The sequence below is a fragment of the Oryctolagus cuniculus genome, chromosome 1 (assembly GCF_051225735.1).
Source record: "Oryctolagus cuniculus isolate XC-2025 breed Fujian yellow rabbit chromosome 1, ASM5122573v1, whole genome shotgun sequence".
Taxonomy (NCBI): Eukaryota; Metazoa; Chordata; class Mammalia; order Lagomorpha; family Leporidae; genus Oryctolagus; species Oryctolagus cuniculus.
In genome coordinates this window covers 145,115,811-145,135,811 of record NC_142867.1, presented here as the reverse complement: position 1 = coordinate 145,135,811, position 20,001 = coordinate 145,115,811, and the positions used below count along the sequence as shown (strand labels likewise).

General features: G+C 41.0%; 1 protein-coding gene across 10 annotated transcripts in view; it reads left to right on the top strand.

Moving 5' to 3' along the window:
* The window catches only part of PTPDC1 (protein tyrosine phosphatase domain containing 1), a 103,800-nt gene that overhangs the window by 70,279 nt on the left and 13,520 nt on the right, over positions 1–20,001 (top strand). For 9 of the 10 annotated variants that reach the window (XR_016236323.1, XR_016236322.1, XM_008257292.5 and 6 more), the window contains 3 exons: positions 3,601–4,856; positions 13,779–13,964; positions 16,149–16,259. Coding sequence is in view for 8 of the 10 variants with exons in the window: in XM_008257292.5 (XP_008255514.1) it covers positions 3,601–4,856; positions 13,779–13,964; positions 16,149–16,259 (1,553 nt within the window). In the remaining 2 variants the exon portion in view is untranslated. Of the gene's footprint in view, positions 1–3,600; positions 4,857–13,778; positions 13,965–16,148; positions 16,260–17,596; positions 17,861–20,001 lie in introns of those variants that run through there. The other variant, XM_017342124.4, reaches the window with a different exon arrangement.

Here is a 20,001-nt window from a genome sequence, read left to right as displayed (position 1 = left end):
CTTCTTTGTCTCTGAATGAAACAGGGTGCTGTGATCTTTGAGGAGGGAAGTAAAAATAAACAAATAAAAGAAGGGTAAATTAAATTAAAAGAATACAGGGACACAGGTACATAACAAAATCTAGACTGGTTATCCAGAAAGCATAATGAAGTGGCTTAAGCAGTAAATACACAAGCTAAGAGCCATAAAGAGGCAAAGTGTTCTCCATGTATCATATTTTTTAAAAATATTTTATTTATTTATTTGAGAGGTAGAGTTACAGACAGTGAGAGGGAGAGACAGAAAGAAAGATCTTCCTTCCATTGCTTTACTCCCCAAATGGCTGCAATGGCTGGAGCTGCGCCGATCCAAAGCCAGGAGCCAGGTGCTTCTCCTAGGTCTCCCACGTGGGTGCAGGGGTCCAAGGACTTGGGCCATCTTCTACTGCTTTCCCAGGCCATAGCAGAGAGCTGGATCGGAAGTGAAGCAACTGGGACTAGAACTGGTGTCCATATGGGATGCCGGCACCACAGGCAGAGGATTAACCTACTGTGCCACGGCTCCAGCCTCATGTAACATATTCTTATAAAATGTCTGAGATAAAGTGTGCCGAGTTAGATAAACATGCATACCCATAAATACACACTCACACATATACAGAAACAAATTTAGTCACTAGGCTGGTGAATGTTTTAGAGAGTGTCCTATTGCTGGGTGAGATACATATAGCAAGCCATAGAAGAAACATACAATTCAGTTTTTGTAAATATATACACGTGCTAAGATCTTAGATCTGGAAATTTAAACATTATTAGCATTCATGAGAAATATTGCAGCTCACTGACTATTCATATCTAGCATAGGATTAGGCTTTACATATATATGTTCTCATGAACCTAAATATAACCATGATTTTTTCTCAGCTTTTCCTGCATAAATGTTTATTCAGAATTCTTAGCTAATTTCCTATTTTCTTGGCTATGCCTGAACCTAGATCTTATTTAATTCTAAAGGGCCTCTAAAATAATAGCTGAAATACTGTTCACCAGTGTTTTCACAGTATTTTACTACATATAACATGTGCTTCAAAATGTCTGCAGCTTTATTCTAATTATCTAAATCTAGAAAATCTTGACATTTTGTGAATAAATGTGGCATTCATATTTTTAAACATAAATTATAAACAAAGCTGCAGATAACAAATCACACAAATGGCAGTTCTACATTTCAAGAGGTCAGCTCTTCATAGAAGAATGTCAACAAGGAATTTTACATAAAATGGTATACACAATGCACATTTAGGAACATCCAGGAATTTCAGTAACTGTGTTACTTTGATTAGGGTAGGCCATTGTGTTACAGGTTCCAGGACAACACAAGCACAATTAAATCTAAATGCCCAAGAGATGAGTAACTGAAATTGTACATTTTAGCAAACATCAAATATAGAATTACAAACAACATTTTATTTTAAATCTATACTCAATACCTCATTTTAATATATTAGTATATATATATAAAATATATGTATATATTTAAAAGTCATCTCTAGTTATTTGAAAAGCACAGTTTATAGGGGCGGGAGGGAGAGAAGTCTTCCATCTGCTGGTTTACTCCCCAAATGGCCACAACATCAGGGGCTGGGCTGGACCAAAGCTAGAAGCTAGGAGCTTCCTCTGGTTCTCCCACTTGGGTCTCCCTCTAGATCTCCCACTTGGGTGTAGGGCCCGAAGTACTTGGGCCATCTTCCACTGCCCTCCTGCAGGTGTATTAGCAGGGAGCTGGATTGGAAGTGGAGCAGCCAGGACTTGAACCTCTGCCCACATGGGATGCTGGTGTCATTGGCAGCGACCTTACCCACTATGGCGCAATGCCGGCCCCACGTTAGTATATTTTAAAATGAACTCTTCCTAGCCAGAATAACGATGAAAGAAGCAACCATTATTTCACATGTTGTGTTCTGAATACACTATGTTTGCTATCTTTTCAAATCTTCAGCAACTCTGAGTTGAAGAAACCTAAGTTTGAGAGAAGTTAAGTAATTTGCCACATTTAGTAGATGACAGCACCATGATTTAAACCCATGGCTGTCAAATTCCAAAGCCCATGTGCTTTCTACTCTGGGAAGTGTAAGGAATTTGTGAAAGAGTTTTATCTGTACCTAGAATTCTGTATAAAAATAAGTGATTTTGGCAGGCGCCGTGGCTCACTTGGCTGGTCCTCCGCCTGCGGCGCCAGCACCCCAGGTTCTAGTCCTGGTTAGGGTGCCGGTTCTGTCCCGGTTGCTCCTCTTCCAGTCCAACTCTCTGCTGTGGCCCGGGAAGGCAGTGGAGGATGGCCCAGGTGCTTGGGCCCTGCACCCGCATGGGAGACTGGGAGGAAGTGCCTGGCTCCTGGCTTCGGATCAGCACAGCGCGCCGGCCGTAGCAGCCATTTGGAGGGTGAACCAACGGAAGGAAGACTTTTCTCTCTGTCTCTCTCTCTCTCACTGTCTAACTCTGCCTGTCAAAAAAAAAAAAAAAAAGTGATTTTACTTAAAAAAAATCAACAGACTCTGATTAACATTGCTGATCTGAGCACCTTAGGAATGAAATTCTCCTTGTCCTCTGGTCCAGTCCATCCAAACACCTGCAGCTCAGCATTGTCCTTGATGTACCTGGGCATCTGCTGGGGTGTCTCTCCCCTATCTGGGATGTAGCACTGCTCAAGGTTGTGAGCTCTCAGGGTAGAGCTGGAATCTCAGTGCTCCTGGGCATTGCACGTGATAATCCCTGCAATGTGTTACACTAGACTCAAGATCTGCGCTGGCCTGGTGTATGTTGTGCCCAACCGTGAGCCGAAGAGCATGTGATTTGTCAGCATACAGCAAGAGTGAACATCTTGCAAATCCTTTTCGGTTTGCCTTTTACTTTAATTTTAGTTGACTAGTACATCTGAATGAATTGATTATTACCTTTTCATTAGTTACTTGTTTTAATTAGATGTTAACTAATAGGAATCCATCATGATTACACTGTTAAGGCTGGCTTCCTTCATGTCACGTGCTTATGGGAAAAAAGTTATAGTGTGGAAACAAACACAGCTAAGTATATACACAAATCTGGGAAAAGAATTATCAGGACGAAAAGTTGGTTATGAGTGTTACTCATACCCAAAAAAAAGACTTTTCAGGTAGGGAGCATGCCAGAGTGCTGGCCGTTGACGGCAAAGATGGCAGGGGTAGGAAGTTCCATACACAAAGTGGATGCATGGACTGGGTAGAAATTCTCAAGAGCTATTCAGAGTGAGAGATAAAAGTGGTATTTGCCTTCTTCCATGTTGGAATTTGGCAAGATGGTGGATGGACAGAAGAAATTCAGTTCATTCAGCCATCCCTCGTCTCCTCCATAGTACTTGTGCTAGCTCGTTTAGATACAGAGATAACTGGGCCATGGGAGTGGATGCCACTCAGACATGTAAATAAAGTTCTATACAATAAGGAGAGTGCAGTAATAAATACCTGTGTGAAAGTTACAACGTAACCATTGTGTTATCATTATAACTGTCCTTTAAAGGTGTCACATGTTCAAATTTTAAGTCCTCAAAGACCAATTCATTAATTATCTCTTCTTCAATGTTCAGGTGTTTTAATAGCATGTTATTTAGTTTTTGCAACGAGAATGACTGCTGATCAAGCAATTATATTTGTGCGGGCAAAGCGGCCCAATTCCATACAGACCCGAGGGCAACTGCTTTGTGTACGAGAATTCACTCAATTTCTGACTCCCCTTCGCAATATCTTCTCCTGCTGCGATCCAAAAGCACATGCCGTCACTTTAGCCCAATATCTGATTCGCCAACGTCATCTGCTTCATGGTTATGAGGCACGACTTCTGAAACACGTGCCAAAAATTATCCACCTAGTGTGCAAATTGTTGCTGGACCTGGCAGAGAACAGGCCGGTGGTGATGAGGGATATGTTGGGAGGACCAGGTCTGTCTGCTGAGATTGAAAAGACTGTGTCTCAGATGGTCACGATGCGACTGGATAAAGAGTTACTGAGACACCACAGTGTTGGGTCCAACCCATTTACTGCCCCTGCCGGAGTGGCAGAGTTTGAGAATCAGCCTGTGGTTCTTTCCAGTGAGCAAGAGTTTGACCCGCTTTGGAAGAGGAGGAATGTTGAGTGCCTTCAACCCCTGACATGTCTGAAAAGGCGACTCAGCTACAGTGACTCAGACTTAAAGAGGGCTGAATCTCTCCTGGAGCAAGGCGAGACTCCGTGGACAGGACCAGCCCAGGACTTGCTCTGCCACAACCTCAAGCAGCAGAAGGCTGTTGGCCACTGTTATATCCCACAGTCTCCAGAGCTCGACTTCAGTAAGGAAGCTTCGGTCCACAGTACATTTTCTTTCTGGAGTCAGTCTAAGTGTGGTGACTTGGAAGAGCTCAGAGAGGACCGGTTGCCACTTTTCCCTAGAAGGAGCACTGCCAAGGAGGTGCAGCGGAGTAGAACCTTCTCTGTGGGCGTCTCAGGTTCACATGAACCTGGGGAACCAGTCACACCCAACTTTGCAAATGTCCAGAAGAACTCAAACTCTTCTCACCAACAGTTGGCCCACTATCAGTGTGAACCTCACAGTGGCTGGGACCCCAGCTCTGCCACGGAGGGCGTGCCTTACCGTAGCCCTCCATACTGTGGCTCCAGTTCCCTGGCACAGTTCCCAGCTGGACGTGAAACCCAGGACAGCAAAGACCTGTCTGAAGCAGCACCACACACTGCTCTGCCATCTGAATTGAGTGTTGAAGCAAGGAGAATACTGGCAGCCAAAGCCCTGGCCAATTTAAATGAGTTTGTAGAAAAGGAAGAAGTGAAAAGGAAGGTAGAAATGTGGCAGGTATTTGTATTTCATTTAACTGTGTATGTAAGAAGTATTTGTGTCAGCAAAAACAGAACACATTTCCCAAACTTAATTGTTGTGGAACGTGATGATATGTTTGCATGATGCTTAACTTTCTAACTTCAGTTTTCCCAGCTACAGTGTGAACCTGTTGTTAGAGAGAGGGTGCAGGGTGGTTGTGAGGTTTCATTTTAGTGCCTGTGTACAAAAAAAGAACGTGTGCCTTGATGCTTGACGCTTGACTCAGACAATGCATTGATGCTGGCAGTTTCTTCCTTTCTTGCCAGGTTTGTGGGGCAACTAGCCCCCAGCAGAGGAGCTAGCAACTGATGTGAAGTATTGCTGACTTGAGGCTGACGAAGAATAGCCAGCCACACTCTGAGAACCACTAATCGTTTTCCATAGCTCATGAGCATTAGTGTTGAATGAGGTTAGAAATAAAGGGATGCTGTCTTCTCTGTCTCCTCCTGCTGACTTGCCCATCCTGCTCCGATAGTCTAATTCTTGGGATTCATGAAAGCAAGTGGGAGTGGCACATGCTCCCCTTGTGCCTTCATTTTCATGTCAGAGTAGGTCCTTAGGGTCCACCTCTTGATTTTGATGTACATCAGAAAGTGAGATTTGAATTTCAGTCCCCTTTTGTTTTACAGTTACTAGAAAGACAGTGTTAAGTCTAGACACTCTGCCCTGAGTGAGCAGGTGGTCTGGAGAAAAGACAAGCCTTTTAAACCTAATTATTAGAAGCAGGTGAACTGCCCCAGAGTAGGAGTGATAATGGAGAGTCCTGACACAGTGAAAGCTTAGCTTGTCAGCCCATAATCTGGGAATTACTATATAGCTGCTCTTTTATATTGCACTGTTGATGAACACTGTGTATAAACTTTCTGAGTGCCAGTGTCTATCCACATACAGACCTTTGAAAATTAAATGTGGAGCTTTACATCAACTTAGAGTAGAGAACTTTAGATACAAGTTTTATCCATCAGGCTTATAGTTGTGTCTAATGAATAGTCAAAATATATTATTTTCTTAAAACATTGTTTTCTTTATTTCCTACTCCAAACTGGAAAAATCTTTCTAAATATTTCCTGTGCAATACTATGTTTCAGGAGTTAGCAAGCAGGGCCAGTGTTGTGGTGCAGCAGGTTAAGCTGGCATCTCACATTGGGGTGCCAATTGGAGTCCCAAATGGTCTGTTTCCCATCCAGCTCCCTACTAATGCACCTGAGAAGGCAGCAGAGGATGGCCCAAGTACTCAGGCCACTACCACCCACGTGAGAGACCAGGATGGACGTTGGTCTGGTCCAACTCAGGCTTGCCATTTGGGAAGTGAATCTGTGAATGGAAGTTGGCTCACTCTCTTCTTTCTCCATCACTCCTGTCACTCTGTCTTCTAAGTAAATAAATAAATAAATCTTAAAACGTAGTTAGCAAGCAAGAGGATCTTCTGTTTGAGGCCAAGAATCTCACGTCCTCACTGCTAGGTCAGCCTACGTGAGCTGGACTTGTGCTGATGAGGGCAGAACTTGATTTGGTCCTGGCTGTTGCAACATGTAGTATATATGAAGGCATTTTCTTGAGGCAAATACAAACCTTTCATTAGGATAGGTTTACCTTTGTTTTTTACTTTCTAGATTTTATTTTAGTCCTTTGAGTAATGAAAAAAATCAGTTGAATTCTGGAAAAGAGTAAAATGAACGTTTTTGAACAGTGTAATACCTCTTGTGCCTCTACTAGGCCCTTTCATACATGTTGTTTCATATGTTTTACTCCATAAGTAAGATGATGTCATTCATAGAGATTCTTTTTTAATCTTAGGAATTCAGAGAGAAGTCCTGTGTTCATTTCTGCCTCACTATCAGCGTGCTGTAAATGTTAAGTGGGTGTGAAGTAGTGGTAGCAGTTATGATTACTACTATTGCAAAAATGCATTTGATTTGTTAAAACATAAATATGAACCCTGTCAGAAAATGAAAATTCATGTCTCACATCCCCTGCCCTCTTTATCTTACACAAGCACACACACACACACACACATTAACTTATTTGAGAGATACACAGGGATAGCTCCCATCCACTGATTGACTCCCCAGACACCTGCAGTGGCTAGGGCAGTGTTGTGCTGAGCTGAAGCCAGAATCCAGAAACTCAGTCCAGGTCTCCCATGTGGGTCTTAGGTACTCAACTACTTAGCCATGACCTGTGGGTCTCTCATGGTCCACATTATCAGAAAGTTAGAATCAAAAACAGAGCTGGAGCATGAACTCCCCCATACTCCCAGGGAGGATCCAGCATCCCAACTAGCATCTTACCTGCTGCACCAGACTCCCACCCCAGTGAGCTAAAGATTTAAAAGCTTTTGTTTCAGGAATTTGGAGTGTTAACACTTCATACTTATTTTCGCTCTAGCAGATTTTCAGGTTGCAGGTGGATTGTTTATGAACTTCTACATACAGTTCCAAAAAAGTCTTTTGAAAGAAGCATTACCAACTTTCAGGCATTTTGTGGGTGTGAGTGTGGGTGTGTGTGTGTATAAACCAGTTTCAATTAAAAGCTTTTCCTGAGATTCTGGATTAATTAATTTTAAAATGTTTATTCAAATTTTATTTTTTTCCCATCAGTATCCTTTTTCTGTTTCAAAGTCAATCCAGGATATGATATTGTATTTACTTATTGTATGCCTTAGTTCTCTGTTACTGGTGACAGCTTTTCTGTCTTCTCGTTTCTCATGAGCTCAACACTTTGGAAGAATACAGGTCAGGTATTTTGTTGATTGTTGATTGGTTTGGGTCTGTCTGATATTTTTTTCATGATTAGACAGAGGTTTGGCGAAGAATACCAAGGTGGTAAAGGGCTCATGTTACTCAAGTTACATCAAGGGATACGTAATATTGACATGGTTAATCACTGGCAGTGTCAGCCTTGAACAGTTCGTTGAGGTCCAGCTAATTTTTTTACGTGTCCACTTTATCAATGCATTACCATCCTCTTTATTTTTTTCCCAAGGAAACCTTTTATTTAATGAGTACAAATTTCATAAGTACAACTTTAGGAATATAGTGATTCTCCCCACCATACCTGCCCTCCCGCCCCCATTCCCGCCCTTCTACCTCTTCCTCCTCCCTCTCTCATTCGCAGTCTCATTCTCCATTAAGATTCACTCCTCTCTTGGTGGAGTCTTTTGGATCCCCTGTGTATAGAATCATGTCATATTCAAATAGGGGTAGTTTGACTTCCTCTTTCTCAGTTTGAATTCCTTTGATTTCTTTTTCTTGCCTACTGGCTCTGGCTAAAACTTCTGTGTCTATTGAATGGCAGTGGTGAGAGTGGGCATCCTTGTCTAGTTCTGGATCTAAGTGGGAATGCTTCCAACTTTTCCCCAATTCAGTAGGACACTGGCCATGGGTTTGTCACAAATTGCCTTGATCATATTAAGGAATGTTCCTTTTATACCCAATTTGCTTAGAGTTTTTATCATGAAATGGTGGTGTATTTTATCAAATGCTCTCTCTGCATCTATTGAGATAATCATATGGTTTTTGTTCTTCAGTTTTTAATGCGATGTATCACATTGATTTATTTGCAAATGTTGAACCATCTCTGCATACCAGGGATAAATCCGACTTGATTTGGGTGAATGATCTTTCTGATGTGTTGCTGGATTCGATTGGCCAGAATTTTGTTGAGTATTTTTGCGTCTGTGTTCATCAGGGAAATTGATCTGTAGTTCTCCTTCTCTGTTGCATCTTTTCTGGCTTTAGGAATTAAGGTGACACTGGCTTCATAGAAAGAATTTGAGAGGACTCCCTCTCTTTCAGTTGTTTTGTATAACTTGAGAAAAATTGGAGTTAGTTCTTCTTTAAATGTCTGGTAGAATTCAGGGTTGAATCCATTTGGTCCTGGGCTTTTCTTTATTGGAAGGATCTTTATTACTGATTCAGTTTCTGTCTTGGTAATGGGTCTGTTTAGGTTATCTATATCTTTATGGCTCAATTTAGGGAAGGTTGTATGTGTCCAGGAATCTATCCATTTCTTCTAAGTTTCTGTTTGTTGGCATACAGCTCTTTGGTAGTTTCTGATGATTCTTTTTATGTCTTTGGTGTATGTTGTTATGTTTCCTTTTATCTCTGATTTTATTGATTTGGGTCTTCTTTTGGTTAGTTGGGCCAATGATGTGTCAAATTAGCTTATTTTAAAAAAAAACAGCTTTTCATTTTGCTAATTTTTTGTTTCAGTTTTGTTGATTTCTTCTCTAATTTTAAATATTTCTTTTATCCTACTAGTTTTGGGCTTGATTTGCTATTGTTTTTCTAGACCCTTGAGATGCATTGATAGCTCATTTATTTGGTGCCTTTCCAATTTCTTTTTCTTTTTTTTTAACTTTTATTTAATGAATATAAATTTCCAAAGTACGATTTATGGATTACAATGGCTTCCCCCACATACCGTCCCTCCCATCCACTACCCTCCCCTTTCCCACTCCCTCTCCCCTTCCATTCACATCAAGATTCATTTTCGATTATCTTAATATACAGAAGATCAGCTTAGTATACATTAAGTAAGGATTTCAACAGTTTGCTCCCACACAGAAACATAAAGTGAAAAATAATAGATGATTTTTTTAAATGATGATGAAATCAGATCAGACCTATTGTCATGTTTAATTCCAGTGAGAGTCAAGTTGGGAGTTGATAATTTCTTTTTTTTTTTTTTTTTTTTTTTTTAACAGAGGATCAGTTTAGTATACATTAAGTAAAGCTTTCAACAGTTTGCACCCCCATAGAAACACAAAGTGAAATATATTGTTTGAGTACTCGTTATAGCATTAAATCTCAATGCACAGCACATTAAGGACAGAGATCCTACATGAGGAGTAAGTGCACAGTGACTCCTGTTGTTGACTTTACCAATTGACACTCCTGTCTATGGCATCAGTAATCTCCCTATGCTCCAGTCATGAGTTTCCAAGGCTATGGAAGCCCTCTGAGTTCTCCGATTCTTATCTTGTTTAGACAAGGTCATAGTCAAAGTGGAGGCTCTCTCTTCCCTTCAGAGAAAGGTACCTCCTTCTTTGAAGACCTGTTCTTTCCACTGGGATCTCACTCACAGAGATCTTTTGCCAGAGTGTCTTGGCTTTCCATGCCTGAAATACTCTCATGGGCTTTTCAGCCAGATCTGAATGCCTTTAGGGCTGATTCTGAGGCCAGAGTGCTATTTAGGACATCTGCCATTCTATGAGTCTGCTGAGTGTCTCACTTCCCATGTTGGATCACTCTCCCCTTTATTTATTCTATCGGTTAGTGTTAGCAGGTACTAGACTTGTTTATGTGCTCCCTTTGACTCTTAGTCCTTTCATTATGATCAATTGTGAACTGAAATTGATCACTTGGAAGCCTTTCCAATTTCTTGATGGAGGCACCAATTGCTATAAACTTTCCTCTTAACACTGCTTTTGTGGTATCCCATAATTTTTGATATGTTGTATTGTCATCTTCATTTGTTTCCAGAAATTTTTTATTTCTTTTGATTTCTTCTATGACCTACTGTTTATTCAGGAGCATGTTGTTCAGTCTCCATGTATTTGAATATGTTCTAGAGATTCCTGAGTTGCTGATATCCAGCTTCGTTGCATTGTGGTCTGAGAAGATGCATGGAATGATATTGATTTTTTTTTAATTTGCTGAGACTTACCTATGGCTTAGCATGTGGTCAGTCCTAGAGAAAGTTCCATGCACTGGTGAGAAAAATGTGTATTCTGTGGCTGTAGGTGGAAGGCTCTGTAGATATCTGTTAGGTCCATTTGGTCAATAGTGTCAATTAACTCTGTTGTTTCCTTGTTGATTTTCTGTCTGGTTGAACTGTCCATTGATGAAAATGTGTTATGAAGTCCCCATTACTGTTGTATTTGAGTCTGTCTCTCTCTTTAAATCCATTAATGTTTCTTTTAGATAGCCAGGTACCCTGTAATTAGGTGCATAGACATGTATAATAGTCACATTCCTGTTGAACTGATCCTTTAATCATTGCATAGTGTCCTTCTTTGTCTCTCTTAACAGTTTTTGTGTTAGGGTCTATTTTGTCTGATATTAGGATGGCCACACTAGCTCTTTTTTGGTTTCTGTTGGCATGGAATAGCTTTTTTCCATCCTGTCACGTTCAGTGCATGCATCTTTGTTGGCGGAGGTGTTTCTTGTGTTTCTTGTAGGCAGCAGATAGATGGGTTTTATTTTTTAATCCATTCAGCAGCCAGTCTGTCTTTTAGCTGGAGAGCTGAGATCATTTACATTCTGGGTGACTGTTGTTAAGTAGTGACTTTGCCCTGCCATATTTCCATTAATAGTCCTAAGTTTTTACTTTGGGTTTCCTTTGTACTTTTACTGGGTTATTTTCTACATTCATCTTCTTTTGTAGTGATGTTTCTGTTTCTCTGTTTCTGTGTGTAGCACATCCTTGAGCATCTTTTGTAGGGCTGGGTTGGTAGTTATAAATACTTTCAATTTCTGTTTGCTGTGGAAGATCTTTATTTCTCCTTTGTTCATAAATGAGAGCTTTGCAGGGTCCAGTATTCTGAGTTGACAGCCTTTTTCTCTTAGGATTTGAACTGTATTTCACCATTCTCTCCTTGTCTGTAGAGTTTGCGGTGAGAAGTCTGCAGTGAATCTAATTGGGGTTCCTCTGAATGTTTGACATTTCTCTCGCATATTTTAAGAACTTTTCTTTATGTTTTATATTGTGGAGAGTTTTGCTACAATATGTTGTGGTGAAGACCTTTTCTGGTTGTGTCTATTGGGAGTTCTGTGTATTTCCTTTACTTGGATGTCTCTCTCTTTCTCCATACTGGTGAAGTTTTCTGTTATTATTTCATTAGGAAGGCCTTCTAGTTATTTCTCTCTTTCCACACCTTCTGGAACCCCTAGGATCCGTATGTTGGGTCATTTGATAGTATCTTGTAGATCTCCTACAGTGTTTTTTAGTTATCTATTTTTTTTCTCATTCTTGGGGGGGGGGGGTCCTGACTGTAATATTTCAAGAAATTTATTTTCTAGTTCTGATATTCTTTCTTCTGTCTCACCTATTCTGTTGTTAAGGATTTCTATTGCATATTTTAATTTGATCTATTGAATTCTTCATGTCTGTTATTTCATTCTGACTTCTCTTTAGTGTCTCAGTTTCTTGGGAGAACTTTTCATTTAGATCGTGAATTTTCTTCTGATTGCTTCTAAGTAATCTGACAATTAATTTTCTGTATTCCATTTCTGGCATATCCTCGATCTCGTCATCTTCACCTTCTATTATTGAAGAGTTGTAGTGTTTTTTTAGGGGGCTCATAGTGTCTTCCTTATCCTTATTTAGGGTTTTTCCTTTGTTTTTTAGAAATTGTGTATTTTTTTCTTTTTTTGTCTGGTTGCTTTTCTCTTTAATTTGTGTCTTTGTGATTTAGTGGGATGTCTATACTTTTCAGTGAGTTCCAAGAGGTGTGTGCTGGATATGGCCTGGGAGCTCTGTTCAGTATTCTGGGTGGAGGAGGTAGCCAATGTAAGAACCCCCATGGGGCTTTGTATCTTTCCTCTGGATTTTTGGTTAGAAGAGGTTGTTCACTTCTGTTGGTGTGATCCACTCTTTTCCTCACAGTTGTGGGACACACCGGTGTTAGTCTCTGGTGTGTTCAGGGTTATATCACCCTGCTTAATGAACTGCACCTGTAATCTTTGGAGATTTTCTTATCGTGAGGTTTCCCTCTCTTATGAACTGCTGTGTGTGTGTTGCAAGTGGAAGCATGGAGCCCAGCCTGCTGGGGCCTAGCTCGCTTCTCAGTTGTGGGGGAGATAGATACGCGCTCCCGTGCACACCTACTGGAGCCTGGCTCACTTCTCAGTGGTAGATGAGCAGGCTCGAGTTTTCGATATTCAGGGCTTCTCCTTGTACAGCTTGTGTGGTGGGGAAGAAATTCTTCTGAAATGCTGGCCTCATTCCTGGTTAGGGGGTGTGATGTGGTGGCTCCCGCAGTTGATGGGCATGAGCACAGGAGGCAAAGGCAGCAGTCCCCTGCTTATGTTTGAAAATGTAAATAAGCAAAATGGCTTCTCCCAGCCAGCTGCAGGTCTCGGGGAGGGCGGGAGGTGGGTGGGCAGGGAGGTGCCCGACCTCACTGTTTGGTCCTCTATACCTTCTCTCCCCACCCCACCCCCCCAGCATGGAACTTCAAACACAGTTCGCCAAGCTCTCCCTCCTGCTGCTATTTGCAGCTCCATGGACCTGTGATTTCCCATCTCACCTGGTCCACTGGGGGCTGGCGCCAACCTCCCCAGTCCAAGCCTCCGCCGCTTCCCTTTCTTATTTGCTCTTTTGGCATGGACCTGCCCAGTCTCTGTTGGACTTCTGAACTTCGATCGCGAATTTCCCATGGCTCTATCTCCGGCGTGTGTCTTCTCTCCTTTTTTAACTATCTGTTTTGCTCACTGTGACTCAGATCGTCCTGTTGCTATACCACCATCTTGGGACTCCCTCCTGGATTAATTTATAAACATTTCCTTATTACACTTTTTGATCGGCCATTCTACTTCATTGAAGTCAGTATTTCTGTTTTGCTCGCCATAAACCTGAAAATGAAGATTCCCTCTTCCTGAACTGTTAGTATGGTTTCTGAATGAAGTGGAGAACTTGGGTTGACTAACTCCCTTCTCCAGGCTAGAGCTTTAAAAACTCTTCTTACTAAGATGACTTAGCACATCAGGAGGCAGGCAATGAACTTCACAGTGGCAGATGGAGCCATAGAGAAGTTCTGTCTTAGCCTAGGTCTTGCTAAAAGTACTAGGACCGGGAGGGGCCCTGGGCCTTTGACCATCATGGATGGTTTAAGGGTCATCCAGTGTCATCTAGACATCTCTCTTCTCCCTCTTTCTTTCTCTTCCCTTTTAGAAAGAACTAAATTCCCGAGATGGAGCTTGGGAAAGAATATGTGGCGAGAGAGACCCTTTCATCCTGTGCAGCTTAATGTGGTCTTGGGTAGAGCAACTGAAAGAGCCTGTGCTCACCAAAGAAGATGTGGACATGTTGGCTGACAGCCAGGCGGACGCCACAGAAGCACTGTTCTTACTAGAGAAGGTAATGAAGTTAACCAAGGCCCTCCAAGTCAGTCTCACGTACCAAAATAATCCAGGACAAAAGCAGGAATTTCTACAGAATCCCATATCTAGGTCTAATTTAATAATTTCTCTAAGATGAGAGAAGAAAATGATATCCAATATAGACATTTAGAAAATACAAATCTAAAAAGGGAAGCTAACCATAATCCTGGGAGAGCCACTTTAAATTTTTTAATCTTTTTAAATCTTTTCATCTTCCCAATTTGTGTATTAAATAGTAAAAATCATTTTAATGTATACAACTTTATATTTCATAAAAGCATAATGTGGGTATTTTCCCATGAGTAGTGTAGCTTTTCATAATTACTGTAACAGGTGTGGGCTGCTCTAATGTGGGCATGTGCCATAATTAGCTCTTTGTTTCTACTTATTTACCATGAGTATACCTAGGTGAGAAACTGTGAGGCCCATTAGAATACGCACTCTATTTGTATTCTTAAAAAGAGATGTGTGTCACTTACATACATATGTGTAGATAATCTGTATACGTGAAGTACAGAAGAACATAGATGGGAAAAATAGTAATCTGGGAATGGTGATTGCCTTCAGGGAAGGAGAGTAGGAGTCAGTGGATCTGGGAAGGAAGAGGAACTTACTTCTAATTGTAGATCCTTTCACGCAATGTGCTTAGGAAGAGTGTTTCCTACTTCGAGTTAGCGACTGTGCTACAGTAGAAGCATCTCTCCATTGTTTCCAGAGCTTCATTAGATATAAGAGTGGGCATAACAGAGGGAAGAGATGTGCAATTCGGGACATGCTCAAGCTGACTTACCTCAAACAGTAGAGTTAGAAACATACCAGGGGATTCCAATTCATTAGAAGTCTTTTATAACTACAAACACACACCCCACTTGCTTGCACACATACTCACGTGTGCACATGGAAACAGTACACATGGACAACCACACGCATGGAGCCCACACACAGTTATCCACTGCACACCTTTTAAGATGAGGTTTTTCCTGTATCTAGAATTCTTTTCATATATATTTTTTTCAGCAATTAAATTACCCAGATAAATCAGGAGAGGGTGATAGGGAGAGATTAACCTTGGTTATGGTAAGGCTTGGTGAGGTAGAAGATGGTGTCACAGGCCAAGGCAAGGTGAAGCAGCTCTCCCAAGCAAGCACATGACATAGCAGGATTCGAATGGAGTGCTCTCGTACCAGCTCATGCACTCTATCATGTCGTGAACTCTATTTTATCCTAATTCACCCCAACTCCCAAGGATGGGGCATTTATACTGTTTCAGGTTCTTGCTTTTATAATGCAATAATTACCTGTATTTGCAGGTTTTCCTGTATTTCAGAATGTGCTCTTGGAAGAGGTTTCCAGCAGGGAGATTAGCTGGTCTGAATACATTGTATGCTGGATACGTACTGCTCACAGTGATAGAATTTCCCTTTGCTGATGTGGATGGCCCTAGAGGTCAGATCAGTGAACAACATGTTCTTAAGGGGTCTTCACCCCTTAAGCATAGTACTGCTTTCGTGAGCTGGTTGTCTTTCCCTTCCTCTGCCTACCTATGCAGCATCTGCAGTAGGCTGGGCTAACAGGTGCCTAACTGGTTAGTGCACGTATTACCATGACTGTCTCTATCTACTAGCCAAACTGACTTGATTATATCCAGAAACAAGTAGAATGGAAAAGTCTGTTTAGTTCACTGCAAGAGAAACTTTGAGTTTTAATTTAGACCCATCTACAATTCAAGTTGTGCTTTGTGCAATAACTAACTGATTCTATCTCCTGAAAACTTTCCAAATTATGTTATTACACAGTAAACATCCGATAGGAAGGAAAAAGATATTTTCAAAGTTGTTAACATACACTAGTGCCTGTGTTTGCTGTTCAATTATCAGTTATTTAAAAACATGGAAATATAATTTTGGCCTTAAAAATAATGGTGTGGTATTCATTAATATCTCAGTGTCTTAAGTTACCGAGGCATCATTGCTAAATAAAACTTGGGAAAATGTGAAAAAAAATATCTGGTAGGGCTCTTGGTAGACATTATAGCATTTGAGATGATGAGTACCCGGTCACAAATTAGTTCCTTACTTTGACTCTAAAGCTATAGCTATTTTGAGTTGATGTCTTGAGGCATTCTTCAAAGAACTTTTTTTTCTAATTTCTGCAAACACAGGGACAGCACCAGACTATCCTTTGCATCTTACATTGCATAGTGAACCTGAAGACAATTCCCGCGGAGGTGGAGGAAGCTTGCCTTGCCCATGCCATTAAAGCATTTACTAAGGTGAGTTGTACCATTCCTCCCTTCCTGCTGCGCTTCCACAACACAGGTCATCGTCACTGTAAATCAGAATCCAGAGTTCACTCTGCCTCTGCAATAAAACTTGTAGTTGTGTTTCCCCTCATTGGAAATGCATCTGACAGTTCTTGAAAGTGGTTGCAGATTTTTGCCCCCCCGCCCCAAAAAAATCACTGTTTCCAAACAGTTATATTAGGAAAATCTCAACTGTGGTCTTGGGTGGTTGTATTTTTTTTTTTTTGAAAGAGAACATGAGGCTGGCACCGTGGCTCACTAGGCTAATCCTCCGCCTGTGGTGCCAGCACCCCGGGTTCTAGTCCCGGTTGGGGTGCCAGATTCTGTCCCGGTTGCCCCCTCTTCCAGGCCAGCTCTCTGCTGTGGCCCGGGAGTGTAGTGGAGGATGGCCCAAGTACTTGGGCCCTGCACCCCATGGGAGACCAGGAGAGGCACCTGGCTCCTGGCTTCGGATCAGTGCGATGCGCCGGCCAGAGCGCGCTGGCCTTGGCGGCCATTGGAGGGTGAACCAACGGCAAAAGAAGACCTTTCTCTCTGTCTCTCTCTCTCACTGTCCACTCTGCCTGTCAAAAAAAAAAAAAAAAAAAAAAAAAAAAAAAGAGAGAGAGAGAGAGAGAGAACAAAGAGCTTTTGTACAAGAGAAGAGAGAAACAATTGGGTGCTGAGAAGTATGTTTAAGTCGCATGCCTAGTGGGAATCAGAGACTCTTTCCTCGTCAGACTAGCTCCACCTTGAGTTTAAACAAGAAGCCCTCTATGGAGAATAAAACATCCCACATTGCTGGTTTAGTATTGTGTCCTGGTTGGAATCCTAAGCAGCGACTTAAAAAAAAATCTCTCTTTTCTGTGCACATCAATTTGGCTTGCAGTTTTCCTGGCTAAGGAAAGAAGCCAGGATCATGCTAAGAGAAAAGTTTCCCCTTACCCTTTGAGTTAATTTGCATGATATCTTTCATACAAGGGAACTTTAAACAGTTTATGGAAAATGGAATAAAAGGATAAATTTATTTTGGTGTCGAAAATTTTTTAAATCCATGCATATAAAAAGGTCATCAAAAATTTATGAAAAATTTTATGGATTTCAATTTTTAATTCTAAAATAAACACCTTTTAATTCTTATTTCATGAATTCTTTGAAGTGTCCTTATATATGCTGCAAAAATGACACTAAACAGAGAACGCAGCTTTTTAATGACAACATCTGTGGTTAATGTTAATGATAATAGCAACCCTTTGTACTCATTCCCACGTCCTGAAGAGTCTTCCTTTTTTGTTTTTATCCTGTCTCCTTCCCTCCACTCTGCAAAGCAATGTCCTCCTTGCAGGCTTCACTGTTGCTAATCGGCGTTTTATGGCACTAAGTATTCGGTAGCCTTTCAGTCTGTTCTCTAGAGACAGTGGTCTCCAATCCCAGTTACATGCTCTCATAGACTTAGAGGCCACCGGCGTAAGAGGAGGATTGTTTAAAAAAGTAAACGATTGCAACCATTGTTAATGTTAATGAGGAGCTTTTGCAAATATACAATATAGTGGTTAACATAAAATTAAATTTCCTGAATTTGAAAAAATAAATCTTAATATTGTCTCTAAAACAATAGGTGTTCTTTACCACTTCTCTTGGCCTTTTAAGGGGACACTAAAGCAAAGTCAAATATCCATTTTTCAAAATTTGTCTTAAAAAATAGTAGAAGACAGCTCTTCTTGGGTGTCGCGTCCTTGCACAGTGTGATGAGCAAAGGCACTGCCAGATCGTGTTTGGGACCAGCTCCACCTACAGGGCAGAAGGTGCATCTTTCTACCTTCCCTTGGAGAGATATTTCCCTCCAGGTCAAAAATTGGCAGTTTAACTTGGAGCCGCTATGTAGAACTAGTCAGACTTCCTACCCTTAGAGCTCCTCAGCTGTGAAGCAAACCTCCTGCTTGGACAGCCTCCACCAGGCCCCCTGAGTGCCCCATGGGACTTGAGGGGAAAGGGGAACCCAGATGAATACCAAGTGCACAGTGCTATGAAGACTAAAGTTATCTCTGACCCAGGAGCCTCATGTCTTCTGCCAGTGTCCATAACACTGGCAGGCTCACAGGTTAGCCTGCAAGTAAGGCAAAATCATCCTTCACAGTTGTTGAGAAGGAGAGCAACCTTTTCATTGTCAGTTTATCAGAGGAGAGACTCCCCTGCAGCCCCCACACCGCCCCACCACCAGATCCTGATTCTTCCCAGTGATGCTTGCTCTGCTGCTCTGTCCTACCATCACTCTCAACCCAGAGTATAGGGAGCTTGGGCATTCCCAGCAAGGGGAAGGAGTTTTCACTTTACTGAGGTTCTTAGATTTTATTTGTTTATTTGCTAGGTAAGTTGTGTTTAATAGCTTGAGAAGAATTGGAATTAGTTTTTCTTTAAATGTCTGGTAGAATTCAGCAGTGAAGCCATCCAGTCCTGGGCTTTTCTTTTTTGGGAAGATCTTTATTACTGATTCAATCTCTGTCTTGGTTATGAAGCCGTATAAGTGTTCTGTGTCTTCATGACTCAATTTAGGTAGGTTGTATGTGTTCAGGAATCTATCCATTTCTTCTAGGTTTCCTGGTTTGTTGGCATACAGTCTTTGTAATGATTCTTGATGATTCTTTTTATTTCTGTGATATTTGTTGTTAACATTTCCCTTTTAATCTCTGATTTTATTGATTTGGGTCTTCTCCCTCTTTTTTTTTTTTTTTTTTTGTTTAGTTGTGCCAATGGTGTGTCAGTTTTGTTTATTTTTTCAAAACAACAGCTCTTCATTTCACTGATCTTTTGTATTGTTTTTTGGTTTCAATTTTGTTTATTTCTTCCTTAGTTTTAGTTATTTCTTTCCTCCTACTAATTTGGGATTTTGTCTGTTGTCATTGTTGTTGTTTTTCTAGATCCTTGAGATGCACTGACAGCTCATTTAGATGGTGACTTTCCTGTTTCTTGATGTAGGCACTAATTGCTATAAACTTCTTCCTTAACACTGCTTTTGTGGTATCCCATAAGTTTTGATATGAGTTATTGTCACCTTCATTTGTTTCCAGAATTTTTTTTATTTCTTCTGTGACACACTGTTCATTTAGGAGCATGTTGTTCAGTCTCCATGTGTTTGCATATGTGTATGTTCTTGAGATTCTTGAGTTGTTGGTTTCAAGCTTCAATTTATTGTGATTAGAGAAGGTGCATGATATGATTTTGATTTTTTTGAATTTGCTAAGGCATGCTTTGTGGCCTAGTGTATGGCCTGTCCAAGAAAAAGTTTTGTGCACTGCTGAGAAGAATGTGTATTCTGCCACTGTGGGGTGAAAAGTTCTATAGATATCAGTCAGGTCCGTTTGGTCCATAGTGTCGATTAGCTCTGATGTTTCTTTGTTGATTTTCTGTCTGGTTGATATATCCATTGATGAAACTGGGCTGTTGAAGTCCTGCATTTCTATTGTACTGGAGTCTGTATCTCTCTTTAGATCTGTTAACAGTCCTTTTAAATAGCCAGGCGCCCTGTAATTTGGTACATATACATTTATTATAGTCACATCTTCCTATTGTATTGATCCCTTAATCATTACTTAGTGTCCTTCTCTGTCTCTTTTAGCAGTTTTTGTGTTAAAGTCTATTTTGTCTGACTTTTTCTTTTTTCTTTTTTTCTTCCCATTAGTGTGAAATATCTGTTTTCCATCCTTTCACTTTTAGTCTATGTGTGTCCTTGTTG